General features: G+C 42.3%; 1 protein-coding gene across 15 annotated transcripts in view; it reads right to left on the bottom strand.

Moving 5' to 3' along the window:
- LOC111248825 (uncharacterized) overlaps positions 1 to 25,040 on the bottom strand; it is a 141,069-nt gene that overhangs the window by 46,475 nt on the left and 69,554 nt on the right. For 4 of the 15 annotated variants that reach the window (XM_086988648.1, XM_086988650.1, XM_086988643.1 and 1 more), the window contains 5 exons: positions 17,333 to 17,522; positions 13,387 to 16,540; positions 11,838 to 12,007; positions 11,049 to 11,172; positions 6,979 to 7,122 (listed from right to left, as the gene is read on the bottom strand). In XM_086988648.1, coding sequence (XP_086844774.1) covers positions 6,979 to 7,122; positions 11,049 to 11,172; positions 11,838 to 12,007; positions 13,387 to 13,674 — 726 coding nt within the window. In that variant the 5' untranslated portion in view covers positions 13,675 to 16,540; positions 17,333 to 17,522. Of the gene's footprint in view, positions 1 to 6,978; positions 7,123 to 7,652; positions 7,978 to 11,048; positions 11,173 to 11,837; positions 12,008 to 13,386; positions 16,541 to 17,332; positions 17,523 to 21,058; positions 21,155 to 22,852; positions 23,087 to 23,211; positions 23,435 to 25,040 lie in introns of those variants that run through there. The other 11 variants (XM_086988644.1, XM_086988647.1, XM_086988649.1 and 8 more) reach the window with 8 other exon arrangements.

The raw sequence follows: 25,040 nt of genomic DNA, 5'->3' as shown, positions 1-25,040 counted from the left end.
TTTTTAGAAGAAAAGGTGTCACTTGTAATCCTTAATATAACTGATCGCATTACAAGCGAGGGTCAGATCTGGCGCAAACGTCCAAGCATTTTCCGACAAACAAAGCAATACGGAACAACACCGTCCGCGTAACACGGCCACACACAAAGCTGTTTTTCTCTGTTTGTCCGTTTTATTCTGAAAATGGGTCAGACATCGTTTGTGCCTTATGTCTGTCAAGCCATATCCAGGGCCTGGTGACGAGAACATGTCGATGCAGTTGTCACCCACTCGACCTAGCACTGAGAAAGGAACCTTTCCTAATGTTAAATCGGTACCGATTTGAATTTGCCACGTATGTCCCTTCCTCCGTGTTTTGCTACTGAAAGCGCTTTGGTACTAGCTGTTAATTGTGTTCGCAAGGTAAAGCTGACGCTTGTTTTTCGAACGATTGAGACTCGTACAAATAGAATTTAGCTATGACAAAAACTAAGAACCTCTCGAGGATTCCGATAGGCGGAGGCCAAAGGGGTGACAGCCGGCACTAGGCAAGCATCGAGTAAATCGGCCTGAGTTGGCGACGATCCAGCGGAGCCCCACATGGGATTGATCCGACCACAGACAGCGCTGGCCTCAGCACGAACCCAACCCATACCGTGACCATTACGTGGCTAAGAAATATCGTTCGTCGACACGAGAGTACCCCAAACAACCTGAAAGAGGTTGAAAGAAGCAAGGATGCATTACTGCCTAACGCCATATCCACAGGGGTATTCTTGTCCAGGCAACGTCCATATATTTAGCGAGCGGCCATGTCAGCAGTATGGCAATGAACACCGCAGCCTACACGCGCTTTGCTGTATGGGCACCTAAGTGAGCATGACGTGGGCATCGGTAGTCGTACCCTGCAGTTCTTTGCATACACCACGGTAATTTACCTAGGTTTTAATCCATATATATATATACGTGTCATGGATCGATTCATCCTGACAAAATCAGTAATCGAAAACCTTTTATTAAACATCAGAAAAATTCTTTGTTCAGTGTCTATGCGTCTAGTTGAAGGTCTTTACTTATCGGGTGAACTTCATTAATGCCTTTTTGAGCCCCCAGATAATGTCCATGCTTACGGTTATTTCTACTGAACCGACTGCCTCAGTAGCAATGCTGCTATATCTGTTGTCTTTATATTTAACGTATATGCATTCCCGCATCTTATAAGGCCAAGTTTGCTTATCACCGTTCAACGGTACGCCACCCGTCGCAAAAAACTGCAGACCGGCTCGCCAAGCAGTCTTTCTACTTCAACCCCAATCTTTATCTTTCGCCTTATATTCTAGGCGTTCGCTACCATTGCTGACACAAAAAAAAATTGCCCGCTTACCCAATTCTTTCGCCACCGATTGATGGCACTGGCGGCTAAAATAAAAATGGTTGTTTCTCTGTCGCCGCCGTTTCTACCAGCCATTGCAGAAGTAGCAGCATCACAATAGTGCAATGATAACTTGTTGGAGGAACGATGCATCATCTTTAAGTCGCGGTACTCTCTGTGGGCACAGTGGCCGCTCGCCATCAGACTGTGATCGAGGCACACAACTTGCATACGAGAACAAACCTGGTTCTTTCCTCAGCTTCGGCGGCCACCCCACGAAGCCAAGGGAGGTGGCCGGCAAAACAGCAGTGGGCGGGGGATTCTTACCAAACGAACACAAGGAAACGAACTCCCGTTTACTGGCCGGCAGTCGGTGTCGTCTTGATATCGTTGTTGAAAGCTTTGGGTTTAGGCTTACGTGTCGAATTTTGCGGACTTCAGGATACTTAACAAGGCCTTTTCTTCGCTTGGAGACAGGAAGCGGATAAGGTAAACTAAGAAACCTTCGCTGCAAGAATAAGTAAAGGGAATAAATACCTGACACGGTTGTCAGGGCACGCATACACATATACACATACTGCCATTTAGAATCAACTAGATGTCGTCTGGTCGTTGTACCGTCGTATAAAAACCAGTAAGAAACTACCAGCCTCCTGATCAGACTCTTAGTAGTTACCCGTCACACGTAAATAGATTTTGCCCTATTTGACTCAGCGAAATATGACGAAAGAAAGTAAAACAGAAGGTGGACACTTTCTGAGATCGATATGTTTCTGTAATTAACCTTTTGTAGTGTACCCCCATAGAATAAAACCTCAACGTACGTGACACTATCTGATTTCTATTACGGAAGGTAAATCACTGGAAAGGTAACGAGTTGGAGACAGAATCTTGCTGGAACAGATGATAGAATATCGTGTTTAGCCTTGAATGCGAATGCCTTCAGTGTATATTTGAGTAAGTATAAGACTGTTGGCACGGGAGAGCTGTGTCGCGGTATTAGCCCGAGTAGTTCTTGGGGTACCTTTTTTCCTAAGATCTGTCAAGCATTGTCCAACGGAAACATTTTACTACTACAACGTGGTCCTGTTCAATAAAAGCCAGTTACGTCGGACCACAGACATTTGGGAGTGGCGCTCAGCATATCACAGCTGCTCAACCATCTCAGTCGGGTCTGTTTGAACGAGATTGTCTTGGGATGTTTTTGCTGAATAACAAATTATTACGGACCATCAAGTAATTCTCCTGCGATGCTTGTCCGCCGATGTTTTGTGAAAGAGACGGCCATCTGGGTTTAATTCTATTAACTGAGGCACTCGATTTCGGACCAAAGCAACTGACCGTTACCGTTGTTGTTGTTGACCGTTGGAGAGATAATATTATCTATTTTTTGGACCCTATTTATCTTTTTTTTAAAGCACCGTTTTATTTCTGTCTAAAATACAACACATGTCTTCATCCATAATGGACATATGAATCGTAGGTCCAAATCTCATTGATGTACCACAACCGATGGAGAAAGAAACGTACCATACAGTACTGGGCCTGAAACGTTTCGACGGTGGCCTGCAGTAGGCCCGGTTATACTCTGACCTACCCCTTGGATAACCCCCGAAAATACCTCGCGGATCAAATCCAGGGCGACTCAATATACAGGGGGTAGAGCCGGAGAGTTAGTCGCTCGTTAAAAATATTTGTCTGCTGCCTTTAGAACCTAAAGGAATTATGTTAAACTGCTGTTAGAATATATAAGACTGTTTTACAAGTCAGATTTTGTCCTTAATAATGGCTTTCGTTTAATGTGTCGTTGTTCTCATTGCTGTTGTTGATCTCTTCTATTCAGTAACACCGCCGCTATACATTTTTAAACGCAGTTTAGCAAACAAATTTGCGTTCTTACTTAACAACAAAGTTACGAGATGCCATAGTTGCCTGCTAGAGCGCCTAGACTAAAAGGCGTCAATCACGCTCGTCCGTCGCGTACCCGCCCATGTATTACGTCAGTTACCTTAGAACAAAACTTACATGACCCAACAAATATTTTCGGGGAAAATACAGCTGTACACTCCTATGTGCTATTACAAAAGGCATGGGATCCCATTTTCAACCATTTCGAGGATCATTGAGCTTGTGGCCAAACCTTTTTTTTCACTAGACGCAGCTATCCAAACCGTAGACAGAAAGATAGGTAAAATTGAATCGACCCAATTTCACATTCTATACATCTACGTGCATTTAGTAGTGTTGCTTCGACTGGTGCTCCATTATTCACCCGTATTGTCATCAGATCTTCGTCCTTCCACCGATTTTGTTTTGCCTTTACATAAGTTGGGAACTAAGCAGTCTTTATGTAGCGGTGGCAGTCGGGAAACCCAAGCAGACACCAGATGAAGGTAACAGGAATGAGCTAGGACAAAGGCCTGGCACGGACGGCACCAGGTCTTCTCCTTCGCCCACTTTTTCGCTTCTCGACTGCGTACGTATATCGAAGGTCACTTCATCATGGGCGCAGCGCCGGCCCCAGTTATAATGAGCGTTCAAGCGTTGACGACACACAGTTTTGTTCAAAAGTTACGCAACGATGACACGTTACGTTTATCGTCGAGACAACCGCTTCAACAACAGTAGCAGCAGTAAGTCGTAACACCCTTCATTTCTATGATACGACAAAAGCACACTTAAAAATAAACATATCCATGTTGCACCGCGTGAGAGATGCATGGAGCGCAGAAAATGTGCGGATCAGCAGCTTGGGAGCGGGAAATGCGATCGGCACGACGAATAAGTGGGCGTGCTACGAGTCTTAGGCTTTGGTTAAAGACATCGAGGATTTTTATCGCATTAGATGTATTAAAATTGGACGAGAGTATGCTTAGGATAGGCATAAGGATAGGCGACACGGTTTTGAAAAGAAGAGAACTGTAACAAAGGAGGGGAAAATCCTTGAGCGGCTGTTACGATTGAAGCTGGTAGCTATGCATAGGCAACCATTATTGCGGGCAGAATTGCGGTTTCGCCCGCTGTCCAAGTGTCGATTGGAACGCCCACATTGTACGCTACGCGCTGTAAACACTCATCGCGTCTTACTAGTATATCGGCTGACGCATATCTGAAGTTCTCAGGTGCTTCGGATCCTGATCTCGGAAGGTCAGTTCGGAGAAGTGGTAATGCTGGTTCAGGTGCAAACTTGTTTTGGTAGAACACGTGCTCTGCTTTTGAGAGTTTTGATCGCAATCTTCAGAGAAATCTTTGGAGGACTGCTGAGTCAACCAGCTCAAAAGGGTAAAAAGCAGACCACTAGTGAACAGATTAAGCGGATATACGCCATTTTGTCAAAATGCAATTAGATACAATTGGCGTGCTCGAACGAGATGAGAACTTTTACATAGCCACTTCTACAAGTAGATGAGTTAATACCAGGGACCATATGTTACAAGTAATAACGACTGGAAAAATTTAAATTAAATGATATACCAGTAATAGCTGAAAGTCCAAAGCATCTTGCTTCAATGGATAACCTCCTGGTTTCTATCATTCATTATGTACTTCATTCGTGTGATTACTAGTACTTGTCGAAGTAACTTTGCATCACATAACAACAGTATGACTCTGTGAATAACGTTAGTTGTACTAGTAGGATACTCCCGTAGTAGAGTCAAAGTTTGACGCTCGTATAACGACAAGTCAAGGTAAACTGCAAGAAAATAGTGATCTATCAGAGGTTTTAATAAATGCACTTTGCCATTGATACTTGAGAAGGGAGAGGCTCAGTGAAGGCAATCGCTTCGTGCACAGAGATTGCTTATGCTTCAAGCCCCTTAACCTCTTCTGAAGTCATTTGTTCACATTTTGTCAAGCACTTGAGGGTAGAAAAGCCTTGCTTAGCGGTCTTATTTCGTTCGCGTGGGCTTAAACGTTCTACCGTAACCGAAACGTATAAACACAGCGTACCAGTTTGTCTAATGCAGTTTCCTATTCGATCAGCGTTTGAGGAATTATTTTTGCGATAATCATCTCCGGTGGTATTTTTTACTAGATTTTTATCAGATTCGTCAGCGATCCTGTACTGGCTTTCGCAACCATTTACACATGTGTGTTTACATATAAAAAAAAAAAAAAAAACAGGTTTCAACAACACTATTCTATTTACGGAGACTACAGTGCAATTTGTATCTCCCTGTCTTCTTCATTGACGGAAAACATTCCAACGCACGGATACGCACCCATATCGGGTGTTCGAAAAGGTAAATGAATGCAGTATCTTTACTTTATTATGTCAGTGTAAACCTACCTGTAATGTGCTCAAAGACAATTATATTTTATTCCATTGGTCTCAGCTTGTGGGTCGACATAAGAAATGGTCTTTATCACCATCGGGTTTACTATGGCGCCACTGTTGCCATCGCCATAATGTGGTCGTCGTACCCGGCACGTGTACTCGATATGTGTGTGTTTATGCGAAAGCAAAAGGAAAAGTAGTTTAGAGGAAACTGTCTATTAAAGCAAGCAACGAACACGATTACCGATAGTTTTGTAGGCAACCTCTTGCAATACATGTTTATACACCATCCGTCAAACATCAATGAGCACGAATATCAGACCCGAAACGAAAGCTACATTTACCTGGCGGCAAAGAACAACAACCCAAATAACATTGATCTGGGCATTCTTTTGTCAATTTAGTAAGTACGCGTTGCTAAAACAATGCATTAGCCCATGAGATTGTCAAGGGACATTTGTGATGCGTGCGGTTTTGCCCACATAAGCTGTTCCGTATAGAAGTCCCTTCATCGAACGTTCGTATGTTGGGATGCGCCTGCTTCTTCGTTACTAGCAAAGATCGATCACTTACTTCACATGAGTCGTGTCATAGTCGGCCACTGGCAAATGTTACACGTGTGATTCATAAAACAATGTTATAGATTACATAACATGACAAAAGTAACTACGATACTGGCATAGTAAGCGTCTATGACTAAGTGTTGTTATTAGTATTATCTACCTGAGATGTTTAGCTAATTAAACAAAAAAAAAAAAACACTGGCTCGAGTTGATGTCATTGATAAGCGAACCATGCACGCTAATCAATGTAGACGGACGCGAAAATGTTAAACGCTCCATGGCCATTTTTTTGTTAGGACATTTGAAATACGCTTTCGTTATCATGATAGTTACGTATAAAATAATTATATATAGTGAAATGCACTTGTATCTATCTTCAGTTATACTGATAAAAGAGAAGTGGGGTTACTGTAGAATACGGGTATATACTGCTGCTACCCCTTGTTGAAAGCTATAAGCACGATAAAGCGAAGCCTTGTGCGTAGCATGCTTAATTAAAACTTGCAGTTCTAAAAAGGGCATTGTAATGGAAACAGTGCTGTAAGATAAGTTACTAGATTGGCGTAGTTCGTAATCTGTTGTTACCTAGGCTGATCTCTTAACTAGCTACAATGGTTGACTGATTAGTTATCGAGGGGGTGAAAACGCTTAAGACTTGTTAGTGGCCGAGTACTCCAACCAAAACCTATAACACTGGCAGACTGTATCCTATATACATGGATATTTGGCGACCACATTTTCGGTGACGGACTAATTCTACGTTTTACCGTTTCAATAATACGTACCCTTGCCGCCATTGATGACTGCGGCTTTTCAAGAAGGTCCCACAGAAACTTTTGGAACTGCGCCCTGCGACCCTCGCCGAAATATTCCTCGTCCCTCTGCCGGAGACTTTCCGCCTCTTTGCGCATTTCCTCGTGCACATGCTCCTAAAAACAGCAGAAGAGGACGGGTCAATTTCCCGTTAGCATCATAAACGTGAAGCTTGTTCTACGATTGGGCTTCTATTTCTTAAGCTCTTAAGGAAAAGAGGAACATTTAAGGTGAGGTAGTGCAGGTCTGAAGGCGGGCGTGGGTGCAATCCATTTTGTGTGAAACGAATGCCCACTCATTTGAAGTAGTGCATAACCAAGGCAGTACTAGAGGTAAGATTGGCTGGTTAACTGCGTACAACTTGCTATAAAACTGAAGGCGTTTTGAGTTGACGCTGAGCGCGGATACTGACGAGGTTTCCACCGAATGTTCAAATAAAATAATATTGTACTAGTGTAATTTCTTTGCTGTAATGAAATGTTGCCGATTTCGTCAGAATCAGTAGTTTTTTTAGCTTTACAAACACTTGCCTCTCCACACAGTTGTGTAGCACGCGTACGATATGTCTCATTGGCATTTGTTTAGATCTGAGCCAGATCTATAACATACCTATACATAAATTAGATTGGGTTTATCATTTACTCACAGCACGCGTCTCGACGCGGCCGGCGTAACGAGCGTAGTAACCATTTCAACGCCTTTGCCAGTATTCCACATTTGTTCCTAAATGTACACATTCATCATCATTATTATTTCCTGTCTATAAAAATCCCGATGTTGTGGCCTTAAGCGGGGCTGACGCTAGAAGTAATGTTGAGGCTACCTGTTGCCTTTGAAGATGCCATATCAGAAAGGTAATGGCGACATCCATTGAGTGCGCACTGCAAACAATGTTCCATTCATGAGAGGTCCTATTATATGTGAACAATTGGTGGTCGCGTCACGCACGAACACAGTGAATCGTATGCTTCACGACATTTAGCTCAATCGATGGCTAAGCTTACTGATTATCAACCTAATCAGATCTCCCCACAAAATGGTTTTTTTTAATAGACCTCATTAATAGTAACAAACATTTGGAAAAAAACAGGTAGCTGTCGCTTTTTTTTTTGCTACGTGCCTCGGTGTAAAAATTCGTATGAAAATAATGTCGATGAAATAGTTTGATTTCAAGGCACAGGTTCATGACAAAAAAGGCTATTTTTCAAATGGTCTGTGTTACATTTTGTTTAGCGTCTATTAAAGTATGCGGACAGCTGCATTCAAATTGCTTCGGCGGGCTGTCTTCCGTAACGGGCATCTGCTGTTCCAGCTCTCAGACGAAAGCCAGTTCTTACTAGAATAAAGCAACAGATTTGTTATGATCATTTTCGGGATTCGAGCGAAAATCAGCCGTTATCCAACACGTTCGTGCGAAACTAATTTGTCTCCAAGACTAAAAATGTTCTCTTGATAGGACTCGATGATCTTAGTTTCAATTGAGAGTTATTATATGATTTGAGGAGGTGTCGGGAAATTCTCAGCAAGGTTTACATTGAAAGGGCTTAAAATTTCATCAAAATTATTTCCCATTTTTGCGTACGCCTACAGTTTACAGACACTGACCGCTTATTTTAAGGAAAACCGGACTGTCTACATCGACTCTAATCGTTCGAGCGCTATGGCATTTTATTTGTTGTTAAGTTCTAACATTTTCGCGTTTTTGCATTATTAGACTTCCGGTCTGTTCTATTATTAAATTCCGTTGGAACTTTTTATATGTACCGTAATTGACCGTTACATTAACGAGTTCACACTTTCCAACATCGGTTACTGTTAAATTCACTACTTATTATCATAAAATATGAGTACTGGTTTAAAGCCGAGACCATGCTACGTTACACGTTTACCACGTACAAAAATATTTTCGTTGAAACATCTGCTTGTGTTTAAATTAAAAAACAAACGTGTGTATGACTTGAAAAACGATAAACCCTTTTTGACCACGAAAAAAAGTGATACTCGTTTGTTCCAAGACAATCCCTGCTTGCAATAAATAACCTTTAACGATCTCAATAAACGGTCTGCAAGTCGGGTCACTTCCCGTTAATTTATGGCGAGCATATTTTCTTTATGTCAGCCTCTATCTAGATGCAACGACTTAGCCTGCCCCGTATGGTGGAAACGGAAATGCAGACAACTGTTAAAGGGGTCGCGCGGTTGGTGGTGGTGCTGCTGCTGCTGCTGCTGCTGCTGCTGCTGCTTGGCGTAGCACATCTGCAAATTGGAAACTGTTTCTCTCGGTGAGTCGAAGGAAAATCGGCGAAGGGGGGCCATCGACCAAGAGTACTTACAGGTTTCTCGCGTCCTTTTCTTTGAACCTGAACCAGTAAGGCCTCAGTGGAGAACTAAACGACAGACGTTTAGGCGAAGGATGGGTTCTCCGACGTTTAATTGGAAGTAATTCAGATTGTTGATGGTGCGCTAAGGCCGGTACAATTGGTCGCCTTGTTCGCCTCGGCAGCTTTTCGAAAATGAAATACGAGTTAAATGTTAAAGAGCCCTTGATAACCGATTGTAGGAGCGAATGTGTACTAATAATTTTTTTTTTTAATGCAATGTAAATGTTTCAAATCTTCTGTCCTGCTCCGCTGTCAGGAATTGCTTCCGAGAATTGGCTTCTGGCATAAAACGAATAATACCTGGTCTTGGATCCAGATTGTTTCGCCTGGTGCCCCTGAGTTTGGTAAGCAACCGTGTTATTACTGCACTACTATCACATGGATTACTTGGAAATGAAAGTATCAAGCCTTTGCGCGTATAACTTGCCGTTGCATATTGTCTGAGATGATTAGACACCGGGCGGGCGGGCGGGGGGGGGGGGGATTTACCCTTAAATCTCCTTGCGAATGATCGACTGCAATGCAACGAAGCTGGCTGACCTCGCGGCTTGACCCGTGACCATCACAGGCTCAGGTCATTTGATTTCAATAGAAATATGCACTGTTATTATTATTTATAACCTTCTGCCATTTGAATGACAAACCGCTGCTGTAGAAAAGAATCTGCGATTCTGAGCTCTTTGAAGTCTTGAAGGCTAATTTCGACATCATGTTAAGATGTGAATAATTTTTTATGATTTTAAGGTTGTCGAAATTTTGGAGAATATGACAATCTGCCGCGTATGACGGATGACAGTGACTTCTCAACTGTAATTTTTGTATTTTTGCCAGTATATAACCCACGTAATTAGAGTGGTTTACCTCTGTTCACTAATTTTAGCTGTTTAACGTGGAGATCATTTGTCACCTTGTTCAGCCGTAATAGACAAATCAGGGCTCATGAATCTGTGGTATGTGACACCAAATAGATCTTATACATATCAGTGTATTTTAAGCCTACGTTACGCCGGTTGAAACGCATAAACTTGCTAATGTAATCATCAGCGATTATCGTAGAGGCTACACTGCTCACCACAAGTCACAATCAGATGTAAAAACGGGTCATTTTTGTAACGTGAAAAAACCAACCTTCTATAAGTCTCTGTTGATTCTCGCCAAAATCATGTGGCACCCATTTGTCTACCTTATTATTATTATTTTGATCGAGGCCAATAGGTATGGTGTTTTTACGTACACTAAACCAAGTATTAAACACGCCCATTTTGAAAATAGGTCGGCTTGTCCTACTACTCGTTCTCCACTTCTGCAAGATGCCCCCTCACTAAGCTCACTTAAAATTTCCGTTTCGAAATGTTATTATACCAACAGCTCACGGTATCTCTAATAGAACCCCCATCAGGTTTGCATGCCAAGCTCTCTCTCCGCTGCTGTAATTTCAATATAATTCACATCCGTATTTCGTGATTCTCTATGGCTCCCTAAAGTTCGTCAGCTAGAGGTTCGAGAGTCAACAACCTCACCAAGAGGTACTTCGAATACAGAAAAGTGTTACAAGACATCGTACTGTATTAAAACAGCATCATTTTTAAATTTACGGGCTAAATGATTTATGATGTTTTTGATGATGAACTTTTGCCCTATTTTGTATAAAATGTACTTGCCTTCCTTTGGTGGTACTTATGCTGACAACAGCTTTCTAAGTACAGCTCATCGATGCCCCAGTACTCGAGGTCGTCCGCAAACGCGATCACGCACATTTCCTCGACCAGATGGAGTTTGCCCGTTCTGTAAATAATAATACCGACTAACCAACTAATAATGCATCGGATCACTACCCCAGCAAGGAACTAGTCTATATCCCACACTATATGTACGCGACCTTTCTACGCCTAAGATTTGTGGCTTTGATAATCAATTTACAGTGTAGACATTTTTAGGTTGCCGTATCAGACTGAGATTAGATGTATCAAGTATCGGATTTGAGCTCCGATGACCAATGGTCGTTTTGGAATGAGTAGTGCATTTCATAAACGGCGATACACCGCCCTGCCCTCGCATCGACAAAATTGAAAGATACCGTCGAAAGTAGGAATTCAAAAAAAAAAAGAGTCATTCTAAGACATGCGCAGAACATGGGTTCTTGTATTCAAGGATCCAGCGATTGTAATTCTCAAGTGGGTAACATTATAACACATGAATGAAGATGTAACACATGGCCCATTTCTCACAGATATCCAGTAACTATTTTCGAAAAAGACACTGTTTAATGTGTACACAAGTTTAAATAGAGGACCTGTATACATCCCTTCACACTGATAAGTTTTATAGCACATTAGCATACAGCCCGAGACCGATTTACAATCTCACGTATATTCAAACGTACACCAATCCCCATATAAAGAGATAAATATATATAATGAGATAGGTATATACCGATGGGGTACACTTACCGGAAGAAGTTGAGCACGGCTCCGAATGAACGTGGATGTCGGTCAAAGAAATATTCGTTGTCGGTGAGCGAGTAATCATCACAGAGCTCCATAATGGCTTCATGCGTATTGCACTCGCGCAGTCGACCGAGTCGCGTGTGGGGTAAGCGCTCCAATGTACGCCATAAAACCTAGAAGCCCGATTAAAGTGTGCCGAAGAATTGCACCAAAATTGTATAGGGGAAACTTTTAGTTTTGATTTTTAATCGTGAAGCGTTTGCAGTTAAAGAGAAGTATCGAAGCGACAGAACAAACCGCGCACGTATTTAACTTCTGCTTCTAGATTACAGATGCTCCTCCATCATTGTCTGCGTTTGATAAAAAATGGCTAGCGTAACTTTTCGAACAACATGGATAAGTTCGATTTATTTGACGGAAGTTACAACTCGCGTTTCCTTCCCCAATATAACAACTAACTGAATTTCTAGTCTGAGCTTACTGCCATTGTAAGGCAGCCAGTACACAGACTAAAATACTTGTGTGACAGTGCCGAAGTCCACTTATGTAATTAGCACTTTTCAACAAATGCAATAGAAAAACGCTTGATTTCGGCTTTGCGCACGCGTTCCATTGACGGATTCGAAAGGAACTACTAGACACCTGTCGACATGATCCGCCCAGGCTACAATAGGTAAAAACCCGAACGCTTACGTACCATCCCGCCTGATACTAACACACTGGAAAACGTGGCCACATGCAGAAACAAAAATAGGATGATGGATAGACCCATTTTATCCTAAAGCTATTCAGTTATAGATATAATTGCACGAAGAGCTGGCAAAAGTGACGAAATTCAAGTCAGTTGTCAGAATAGAATGGATATGGGCGTTGTGACCGGCCATATATTCCGATAGGTCTAGTTAGATAGCGGTAGGGATTGTTCATATTTACATGTGCAATTGTCAGCGTAGAAGATTGTTAGGCCGTTTGTCAACCCTTTCAGCCGCTGCGCAAATGTAAGCACAAGTTATATTTGTCTGTCAAGGATACGCCTACTCGAACGAACAAAAGGATTGTTACACTCTAAAAGTTTTTCCTAAAAAGGCTCAATCAATATCTCGATACATTTAGAGATACAATTTACCAGGTACGAGATAGAAAACTTGGTGCAGAGAGCTTTAGGCTTCATTGAGGTTAAGAAATATTGGTGTACACATCATCGAAGACGCTGATATTGGAATATCTCGCGAATTTGCGGTTGTCACACGACTGTTGCTTATGGGGCCTTCTATTAGGTGGCATATTCACTGTTACTATGCTTCGGAGATCCATTGTTCATTTATTGACTTACACCGAATAACTACGTTAGAACATGTTTATCATCGACTCAGAAACTTTGTCGCCTCATCGATGACCGTGAAGCCAATCTTGTCAAGAAACACGTTATGAGCCTTCTCTCCCTTAGTTAGCCCGCACAGCTCGTGCCTAACAGAAACACGCAGTTTGGATAATATTCGCATAGTTGCTGGTACGGAGAAATGTTACTTGCCATTTCTGATATTTTACTTACCTCATGTTTGACGCCTCCGACGTTAATCACCACCCGTTTATTAAGCGCTTTGGATCGCATGATCATGAATGGCTCTGGTGGTAAAGCAGTCAACGATCTTGAAAAGTTTCGATGTGCGATGCCCAGCGGGGGCGTCACGCCGTGCGCTACTGCACCTCCACCTCCGCCCATGCCGCCTCCAGTCACAGGCACGATAGTGCGCACCGTGTGAGTGACGGCTGGGGACTGAGCGAGAAGGACGCCCCCCTGCCCCGAACCGGATGTGGCTCCTCCTGGCGGCAATGACATTTCGCCACAACCAACGTTATCGCGTTTACACAACTAACTCGGCTCGCCTGACTTTCTTCTAACAACAACAGCGGGGAAAAAACAACACCCTGAAGCGAGATTTACCTCCAGTGGTTCGTTTTATCGACGTTGGTGGACGCAATCACGAATCGAAAAATTGTACTAATCCGCATTACGTCGCACTATTTGTCAGTGCCTCTGAGTCTCTACAAGGATAGTGCTTGCTATCCCCGTGATAGACGGTGAATGTTTAGAAATATTGCTGATTCACAATATGGACTGCGGCGGCCTTGTTGGTTCACGCTAAAGGCTTCACGACGCTTTTTCAAACAGCGTAGATGTGGTAGACGATGCCGGTGTCGGCAATTACCCAACTTCCGTTGTTTTACCGTGGCCTTGTTTTAATCGATTGCTGTCGGTCGTGGCCGTCTACTCGTCGACACTTCCGCCTTGCTAGCGTAACGTAAACACTAGTCTGATTCGTAGTTAAGTTGGTGCAGCTGTTGGCGCAGAAAGAGAACAAATGGCGGCTGCAGGGGAGGGGGGCTCCAGCTGTCGGAGATCCACAATGGCCACTCGGCCGAAGATCGGGTCACGGCGCGATCGAGAGTCTGACTGGAAAAGCTGAACCTGGCTTGTATCACCGGCAGTCGCCGTCCGGAATGGCTGAATAGCTTTTTTGTCGTTGACGATTTGCCGCTTTGCGATTTATCAGCTGTTTTGTTTTTAGCAGCGCAGCAACTAGCGGTCTATATAATGTCTGGGACGATTGACTCTGTGCGACACAGGGGCGAGGATGACGCGGCGTTCGGATCTGTTTTTGTAAGTTGCTATTTTCCTCGATATTTTCCCCCTTTACGAACGGTGACCGGGAACGAAATGTTTGTCGACTTCTCGTAGAAAGATGTCCTGCGACCTATCTTCCCCGTTCGATCCTTTTCCTTCTTTTGCGTTTTTATGCTTTTTGGTTCTTCCTTTTACACTTTGTTTTCTGTTCTATTCTACTGTATCATAGTTGAACTCTTCGGTTTATCGTCTCGCTCGCTACGAAACTTTCTCGACCCCTCAAGCCTTCACTCCGTTATGTAATTTTCCTCTACTGATAGATTATCCGATCACTGCCTTTCTACTACGCCGGCGTATAGGATATATATAGGAGTTACTCGAATTGTTTTCGATACGAAATCGATCTTTCAGCTTACGGGTTTATGATAGTCGCGCGACGTATTACCACCTACCTTTATCGCGCCTATAACTGACGTTGGCGTCGTCTCTGTTACGGTTAAGAGTGTTAACAATATGGTAGTTCCATGCAGGGTATGATGCGTTGTTGCTTTTGGCCTTATTGTTATTATTAGTGTTCTTCGTGTTGATCTATTTTTGATGGGAGGCCATAGATCGCCGTTTTCTGATCTTAAGCCAACTAAAACCTTTATGGATGACTAGTTTCGAAGCTCTCTTATCGCTTAGCAATAGCTGCAGCCGTGACGATCGCTCCCCTGTTAGAAGAAAGACGATAATAATAATTAGTATTATTATTATCACTGGGGTTTACTGTAACCAGATTGCATACTCCCTGCTTACGTTCCTCCGGTGCTATCGTCTTGATCGGAACGAACGTCGTTCAATAGTCGTGCGCACACCCTCGGTAGTTGACGTCCCCAGGTGGCACGCTACTCAGATAGTATATTACTGAATACACTTCACAGTGGTGTTTCTATTACTGATTTCTCTTTCTCAGCGTTTTTTTTTTTTATTCATAGTTGATATTGGATCTCTATGTAGTGTTTCACTCCGGTCGTTGCGTTCGTCGTCGCTTGAAACACTGAAGCAACAGGAGTTCAACGGGGGCGCTGTCTAACCACAACCTTTTCGAAGCACGGGTGTTCTCTCCCTGTAGTTCCACGTATGTATTTCTCTTTGTCCGCTTGTCTGTTTGTACCTATCTATTCTTTTTCTGATTTCTGATGCGTGTCTAATTCTTTCTAGTAGAAAAAGCGACCTATTGTTTACGCTGGGATGTTTATCGATATTTGTTTTCTTTGTACAAGAATGCTGCTGCAACAGGTATGGTATATCTTCCTTTTTGTCGTTTGCCGTTGTCCTCTTAACAAAGCTTGGTCACTTATCCGTATTTCGAAAAGTAGATGTTTTCAAGAGCTCATACATAAGGTCGCTTCGTCAGCATCCTCGAGCCTAAACCATAACACAGTGTATATATATATATATATATGTCTACTTTTTTTTGTCTCGTTTCCTACATAAACCTGTATTAGCTTTGTTCCTTGATTCTGTCCTGCCTCCGTCCAATGGCCCCGTTTCCGTCCGCACCAGCGTCTATTTATGGTTTTCTTGCCTTTCCTTCGATTAATATATTTATCTATTTGAATCCCGCTGGATTTCTGCACAACAGCTGGAGTTGTCTGGGAGCTTTCCCAGAGACTCTTCAACGACGTAAAAAATGTTTTAACGGCCAGTGCAGTTCTATAAAACACACTTCTTTAGCCTTCTGTTAATCGCTTGTCATGTCGGCTATTATATGGCTTCCGCTTATCTGTATTCCTGAATCCCTATAACACAGCGCTCGACATCCAGGCATGCAGTATTCTATTTCAGAAACCTGTCCTGCAGCTGGATAGGTCCGCACGGTGTTTTAAGCCTTCGCCTTCTTCTTCGCGACTTTGGCCTGTCTCTCGGGCTAGCTTTCTGCTGCTGTGACGGCTGTCGCGTCGTCGGCTGGTGCGTCGGTTGTTGCTGTCGTCGTCGTTGTTTTCTGTTCCGTGGTGCGACGCGAGGCGGCCACACTCTCCTGGGCCGCTCGGCCGCGCCGCTTTCGTTTCTGAATTGACTTCGATCTTCCGCTATCCTGAAATCAGGCACCATAAATATCACACGGAATTATTGAGACTCGAGATCACGATAGTTCGGACCTGTAGTGTTCTTTTACACTTTTGTTTTCTGTTCTATTCTATTTTATCATAGTTGAGCTTTTCGGTTTATCGTTTCGCCCACCGCGTGACGTTCTCGACCCTTCAACTACGTAGTGTTCAATAAACAAAAAGCTGAGAGTTAGAGGATAGTCAGTCTCCAATTCGTTGCTATCGCTTATACTTTTTAACTGAAACATAACATTTCAGGCACAGGTAACAAACAATATAGTACTGCGAATTCGTGAAACAGCGTTCTCCTTCTAGTGTAGCAGTCTAGTAGAGCACGGGCCTTGATTTGGAACTCGTAAAATACCTAGGCAATTTCATGCGAACATTCAGATAATAGAAAAACTAACTGATTTTGATAAGGCTAGGGGGCGAATCTTTAACCTATGCCGATGGAAGGCTTTAATAGAAGGCCGACAGGCCAACATTTTCACATAGATCTACAGTACTTACTGATCAAGTCAATAAATAGAGATAAAAAAAAAAATTACTTACACTTAGATTCTAACCTGGGTTAGAAATAAGTTCACAGTAAGATAGAACAAATGCCTCTTTGATATTTCAAAAGTCTTTTGGAAGTACATAACAATAAACAGCAAATGAAGCAAAACGCAATAAAAATTAGAACACAAAAAAACCTTTGCCAAGATGTATACAGCATATTTTAGAGGATATTTTAGCGAATAAATTCATGGTAAAAAAATACGTTTTCTATTTCTTACTTGAATAGTAGATATATTCTGGTTTCAGCAAAGAGAGGATTCTTCACGGTGGCGGCGGTAGCCGATCTTTGAACCGAAGTTTGAGCCACTTCAGCCTCGGCATCTCAGTCGTGAGGCCGCTGGATTATCATCATAGCCACCGCTCCGCCGCTGTAGCGTCGCGGAGATGACGCAACGCTCGTCTAATTAACTGAAACCGAAAAACAAGCAAGCACAATAACGAAAAACTACGACATTTCATAATTTTCTCTTACAGGACCGTCTTCTACGTGATAAAAATACGTTGCTACCTGTTTTAAACGGTACTTGACATAGTACAGAGAAACGTGTCGCAAAGTACTGCGGTCCTCGAATGATATACGTAAACATGGTGGTACAACAAAAAAACATCGTCACAACTGCTTTGGAATAGAATTGTACGGATTCGACGGGTCAGTAATCCAATTACGTTTCGTATCTTGAATGGAGACGTTGCTTTGTCTCCATTCAAGCGTAACGAAATTAACAGTTAGCAAGGAATCGTCGATTAAAATACGATAGTCACACCCTAATGGCAGTAGACGATACACGTTTTCAAACAAATTTCACTATACGGGGCAAGGCAAAGGACGTTCTCTTGTTTTTACTAGATAGAGATCACCCTTCACCGACAAAAAGAAAAATGCGGCGAGAAATCTCGTGCCCCACATGTTATAATATTCACAAAGATTCTGCTTCGTGCATCTATATTGGCCTACTATTTTTTTTCTAGTATTACTATCTAGGACCATTTACCTACCGCTTATTGCAGCTATTTACGATCGCCAAACAATAAATACAATTTCATCGAAGTTCGAATTGGGTAAGCGGTTTGCAACAGCCGTGAAGATCAGGCCTTCACTCCGTGAAGACAAAGTCCGACTATGTCTATGATGTGGTCATTATCATCAACCGTATATGAGTTCGTACTATATGAGAAAAATAATAGATGATGAGTATTGTAAGATGGACGTTTTAAACAGCGGACCTTTCGCATAACACTACGGACAGCGAGCTATTGACATATTTTCCTACTGTTTGTTGGGATAGTGTTGGGGATTTCCCCGACTTTTTTGTATCCTGCTTACAGCTTGTTTATGGGTCAATGTTTGCCGAATTACCGAACAGCAAAAAGATACGAGGTATCTTTTTTGTTCCGTTATTTCTACTGAGAGGCACTTAGAAGCATCAGCAAGTCCGTGATGAAGTTCCGCCTACCCAGTGAATGAATGAACCTATGGCCAATTTCCATGCGCATATCGATGACGGCGTGAAAGGGGTATACGACCTAATGCATTGATACGTGGCCATTGCCACACGATAGGGGGGTTAAAGCCCGCTAACGCTTGCTGAACGCCGTCTACAAAAGCGAAACCTATAATTTATGTTTTAGTCCAGCTTAGGAAGAGAGTACAAGTCTTCGTAAAAAATGCACATCCAATGTGCCAAATCGTGTTACTAGCCTCGCTTTTGGTATCATCAATTTGACTACACACTTATTCAATCAAGAGCGCGCCTAGAAATACCCTCGACTAGTATAACGAAACGACTGAATGAGGTAAGCGTACGTTTCGCGAAGCCATTCTACGCGTTTGCTTAAGTGGATTTTCGGCAGGGAAAGCTATGCGTGGAGAAACAGCAATTGCGGATCCTTAGTTTTAGTTAGGATCGGCATCCTTAACTCGAGGGTAGTAGTAATAGTTCTGAGCTTCTGGCGATTTCTCCCCGACGTGACTTTAATAGCACCGGCGGCGCCTTATCAGCGTTTCATTCAGTCGACCTTGTAATAATGATGTTATGTTTTTTCTATCCACCAATATGTCCTCAAAAAACTTTGTGGCCTTGCGCACGAAATATGCACAGTTGTTCCTAAGCGGCCATATTACGTAACAGATCTACATCTCAGAACCCACGTGATCTCTTCGTTTTTGTAACTTCTCCCCTTAATGGGTATCCTGTCAAAATGAAGTTCATATTTGTATCACGCAACCTGACCGCACAAAATCCTTCTTTTCAGCCTTTAAAGGCCCGCATCGACGTCTATTTCGCGAAACATCTTGTGACCAAAATTAATGAGTATGGTTTGTTTTTCCTCCACTAACAATCGCGAAGACTCTTCACGCTTGAGCGGTGCTCAAAACCTCGCTGAACCAAACTACTCTATTCACCGTGTCCCAGACTAAACGTCTGCCTAAAACCTTCCAACAGAAATAGAACGATTTCAAGTATCGACATGACGCATTGCGATGCATCTTGCACGAGGTTCGCCTTCTCTTCAACGTCAGAGAGATATTCAACACAGCTATCTTCATGCTGCAGCTCGGTCGGTCGTATTGGCACCCCCACAGTGAGCTCCGTGTTAGCCATCTATACATGGCACCGAACAGCTGCTTACGCCTCAAAACTCGCGCGCCTAAGCCCTTCATTTTTAAAAATGATGCCACGATTCCTCACGGGTATTCCATACCCATCTAAAATACGTAGCTCTAAAGCTGCCGTTATGGACGCATTGAGTTTCGTGTCAGTGACGACCAATCAACGAGCACATGTTTATTTTAGATAAGCTTCAGAGCAATAGACGATAAATTATGGCTGTCCCGTGTATCAAATACCCGCCAAACGCATAGTCGTTTCATTAGGATAAGCTGATATATCAGCTAAATAGAGATTTCCAACTTGGCGTTCAGTGCTACCGTCCTAGATAAGCATTGACGTTGATTCTGATTTTCACTGCACTAACGTTGATGACTGATTGATCTGACTAACAGACTTTTCCAGAGCGCAAGGAAGGGTACCTACGCTAGATTTCAAATCTAGGCCAGTTCAACTCGTGTTGCTAAGTCTTCACCTCATGGAGCTCCTAAGAGACAATCTATGCATAGCTACGTGTCTCAGTGCTCTTTTCACATCGCGCAGCCGTGACGCCGATCTATAGCAAGCGCCTGCGTAGTTCTATTGAACAAGTCGTTTCGTGGTTAACTCGTCAAGATACTGGCATCACCATTCACATATGTGTGTCACAATGAAAAAGACAGCGTGGCAATTTTTTTGTATTTCATTCTCTAGTAGTTTGGTTGATTTTTAAAAAATTAGGCCGAAGGCCAGTGCTACGTATGGCAAGAAGGTCAATCAACCGATTCATTCAACACATGTCGTATAGCTGGTGTAAATAATAAATTCCTATAGGGTGATGATATCTACATTCAGACCTAATCGGGACCTACGTGGCTGTGTAAGTCGCATGTAACCTCACTTGTTTATTGTTTGGAACGTCGAAAAGTTTACCCTTACAGACACATTCATAGGTAGCAAACAAAGCTGTACTCGAGAACCTAATGCGAGCGAATGCATGCATGCATGCATGACTGTCAATGAAGCGATTAACAAACAAGTCTTCATCGAAATCGTACGCTAACTACTCAACTTATGTCCACCTCAAGTTAGGTAAACATTATGTGCGCCACTGAGATTTTCGCTGATTTTTCGGGGCTTCTTGAAAGGTACCCAAATACCTATGACCTATAGATAAATAAGATAAGGTAAATAAGCACCTTACTTCAATTGAGTCACTGGCTCGGCGAATGAACACATGTGAAATGTACACATGAAACACGCCTCAGAGTGGCCTCAGAGTAACGTATTCATCGCCTCAGATATTTATACATATCATTATACAGCAGACGAATTTGTCTTCGGTCGCGAACTAACCTTGTAAAGAACGCCGATAACGATACGGCAGCCTCCTCCTTATAGTAAAGGATTAAGCCTGCCCACATAGTTTATGGGGTCGAGTTCCATTGTCCCATGGTCTAATATCCATTATTCTACAGGTGTTTTACGGGTAATCGGCAACAAAAGAAAATGCCCACTACGATATGGCGTATGCTTCGTGTTGATGCAATGGGCAAAGCTATACGAACGCCACACACACATGGTTCCCATTTAGCTGGCCGGGCCAGGACTCGATTGCACCCACTTCGTTATCTTACTGATCGATCTACCTATGATGGCGATTTCACGTGCGAGCACATAACAACGGTCGTTTGAGTCTCTAAAGGGCTGTTAGCTGCATTGCCGAGCTACAGCTTCGAGGTACGCATATGCACTGTCCTAAGGGCTTGTGAGAATCTTTTGGTGAAAGTTTTGGGCACTGCCCAAGTTGGGTGTTTGATTCGATTTTTTTTTCGTTGGCTTTTGCTGCCTTCGTTGGATCCCACCAGACAGTTGTTGACACTGCATCCTAAAGCCTGATGTAATTTGACTTAACCGATAATCTCCCGCTAACATTATCTAACGTGAGTTTCAAAGGAATATGTAGGCAAGCACTTAAGGATATTATTGGAAATTTGTGTACCCCATGAAACGTGGGGGTCGTTAGCGAAGAACCTGCCCGTTGTTTTTAAGTATGAGTACGTCCAGTTTTATCGACGTTCGTAACGGAAACCTGCCAATATACTTTTCACTAAGTGATAAAAGTAAGGCATAAGTGATTAAAGTAACTGAAATAAAAATCTACAAATAAATTATAACAACTTGATTTCTCAGAAATTATACGTTTTTGCGCTTTTTATGATGGCACCCTAACGCAATCACAGTATACGACCATCCTCAGAACAGATATTTATCAACGAACCATCAGTGTTGCGTACTTCGTATTGAAGGATAGTCACATAAAACCTGTCACACTGATTATGGCTGCGCATGCTGGACCAGAGCCAGTTAGTAGAAGAACATGCTTTCTGCATACATGCATGTATGTGTGAAAAAGGTATGAATCGTTCGTAAAATCAAAGTATTTTTTATTTTTATGTTAAAATAACATTTCTAGATCCGTCGGATGTGCGCCATGCTGATCGATGACCATTATACCGTCAGCAATATTACTATGCGATCGTTTACTTTATTCTCAGTCTGAATAAAAACATAATTCTAATAGCAAGTGTAATACGGCGAGATTTCAGCAAGTGGCACGTTGATCCGATACGACTGACTACATAACCTACGATATGTGATTGTAAAGCTAACTAACCAATCCATGTTTATCCGACAAATCGATATATATGCTGCAGGGCAAGAAGTGATCTCGGTAAATCCACGCTACACCGTATTTATCGAACTATATAGAATTGTTAAGGCCAGTGATAGTATGAGCCGTTATGTTAGCATAGAAAACCAAAATGTTTACTAATAACTGCGGTGTCAGACATCGATCAAGTCGTTATCAGGCCGTCTACCACTGTAGTTAACTATTCAGTGCGTGCTATTGAACGTTCCAAGCCGGTATGTTATTGTAACTTAAATGATGCCTATCTTGAGCACCTTGTTTGGGTAGGTAATCGTATTCGACGGCCGATCAAAGATTTCTCGAGGAGCTCGTTAATAACAGAACATTATTATTATAAAGTTAGGCTCTAAACACTACACGTGTTATATCTGTGTGAATCGATTGAATTTTTTTAGCTAAAAAACAGACAGCTCGCTAGACAGATACGGGTTACTTACCTTCTAGTGTTGGATTGCATAGCGTCTCAATGGCTTTGTATCCGACATTCTCATTTACCGAGAGAGTGTAACCAATATATGTCTAGAATCGTCTTTCATACTTATCTCATCATGGCAATCATAATACTTGTCCTAAACAGCGCGTCGATTAATATTATATCACGGTTGAAAAATGGCTAGATGTGATAGTCCTAAAAATATTTATATTGCTTTCAAGTCCAGTTCCAATGGCGGACACTTATGACTTCAATTGGGATTTCTCTTTGAAGCCCTGGCCTTCAAGCTTAAATATTCTTTCATGTTGTATATATACGTGTTTTGTAATCGCGCGCCACTTAACGCAAAGAGATGATGCTTACTGGGCCATTTTAAAGCTGGACCTGTTCGTGTCTCTAAGAATCGCTGGATTCGTACGTTTCGTCGTTGATAGATTTTAATTGCCGTGTTGAAACAAGAGCACCGGAACGGTTCCTTTTGCGGATTCGACCCAGATATCGTCCCAATTTAACAAAATCGTAGCGGGCTAACGATCGTAAGGTTTTTGTTCGAAGAACCAGGCTCGCCTTTGAGTAGATTATGAACCTGCAGGTTTAAGCAATACAAAGCTTGTTCAATTCGAGCCTTTCACGGAAAAATATCGTAGAAATGTCATAGAAAGAAAAAAAAGTGCTAGTGTCAAAAAATAAAGAGTAATTACGCGTTTTCGGTAGCGGTCTTTAAGCCAAAAGTTCCCAGTGGTATACTTTAACATGTGGCAAGACTTACCGGTACGTTCATGACCAATAACTCCGAAATTCACCGCTGATTGTCTGAAGTAGCCACCTCAAGCGATACATAACGCAACTGTCAATGTTTTAGAAAGAAAGGTCTATAGGCCAATAATGCTAGAGGTTGCGTGACTACAAGGCACTTCATGGCTTTCGTAGCAGTAGGCAAGAAACCCCAGGGTTGGAAACTACGAGGCAGTCCAGGGCGAGGGTTCGAAGGAACCAAAAAAGACAGGTTTATAATGCGTTCTCTGAGTCATTAATTTTGCTGACCTTTAAGGAACTGGCTTTCTGCCCGTGAACCTAATAAATGAAGATGTTTAATCTGTATCCGACATCGTAATGTAATACTTGACGACCGCATTGTGGTGTCTGGCAGAAGGAAGATAAACTGCGTTACTTCCAAAGATGTTGTATGGGCTAGACCTTTTAACTTACTGTGTAAGTATTAGCAATTGGTTTTGTAGATTTATAGTCAACTCTGATTGAAACTGTCGAAATTTCGAGACAAATAGATAAGCCAATAAATTTACATAAATAAAAAAAAACAAAAAAATATGTATCACCTCATGCCGCGGTACTCTTTTTTCTTCATTTTTCTCCATTTAGCTAACAAAATAAAAAGCTACCATGAGATCCACTCTTGAACACGCTACCTTCTAGGAGCAGACCATAACTCGCAGCCTAGCAAAAATTATCAAGCCACGATAATGTTTACTGATCAGTGATGTTGCCGTTTCAGCTGCCGTAAAAGTTTTTGTCGTTTTCCCTGTGTCCTCCTACCACGTACGGACACCACAGTTCTCTTGAACGGCAAAAGGCGCTCGTTGTATTACGCTACTTTTACAGGGCTTTAATGTCAGTCACATCTCCGTATTTAACTGACTGGAATTCGATTCGAGCCCCACCACACTCAAAAACTTATGTTAGTTTTTGGGAGAACGTCTGTCTACGCGATACTATTGCTTAGCAGTTTTATTATTATTAAAAATAATAGTTGTTATTATACTACGTGAAGTTAACACGATGTCCAGCCGTTGTTTCCAGCAACATTTTAAAATATTACGTGTTTTAGTTTCATATATAAACAATTCTTTTCGATTTGTTATCTTTCAGCTATTCGTGTTGTCGACAAGACCCGACTTTGGCCTCGCTTTTACGCGGTAACTCATTCGACCTTAACGTAACTTAGATCGGTTAACCCGTTGCATAGGCATAAATAGCAGCGCACAATCGTTCAAACAGCAAAGCGGCTCTGTGGGCCAAAATAAGCGACTTTTAATAGTGTTTGTATTTAGAATATTGGATATTCCCTATAAATGTCCGCTTATCAATCCATCCGTTAGTGCAGTCGCTGCTATTTTTGCTCCTAATTTTACTGCTGATCTCGTGTTCCGCTAACTCTTCCTTCACGAAAATAT

This window comes from Varroa destructor, unplaced genomic scaffold (genome assembly GCF_002443255.2).
Source record: "Varroa destructor unplaced genomic scaffold, Vdes_3.0 BEIS01000004.1, whole genome shotgun sequence".
Taxonomy (NCBI): domain Eukaryota; kingdom Metazoa; phylum Arthropoda; class Arachnida; order Mesostigmata; family Varroidae; genus Varroa; species Varroa destructor.
This window is presented reverse-complemented; position numbering and strand designations above follow the sequence as displayed.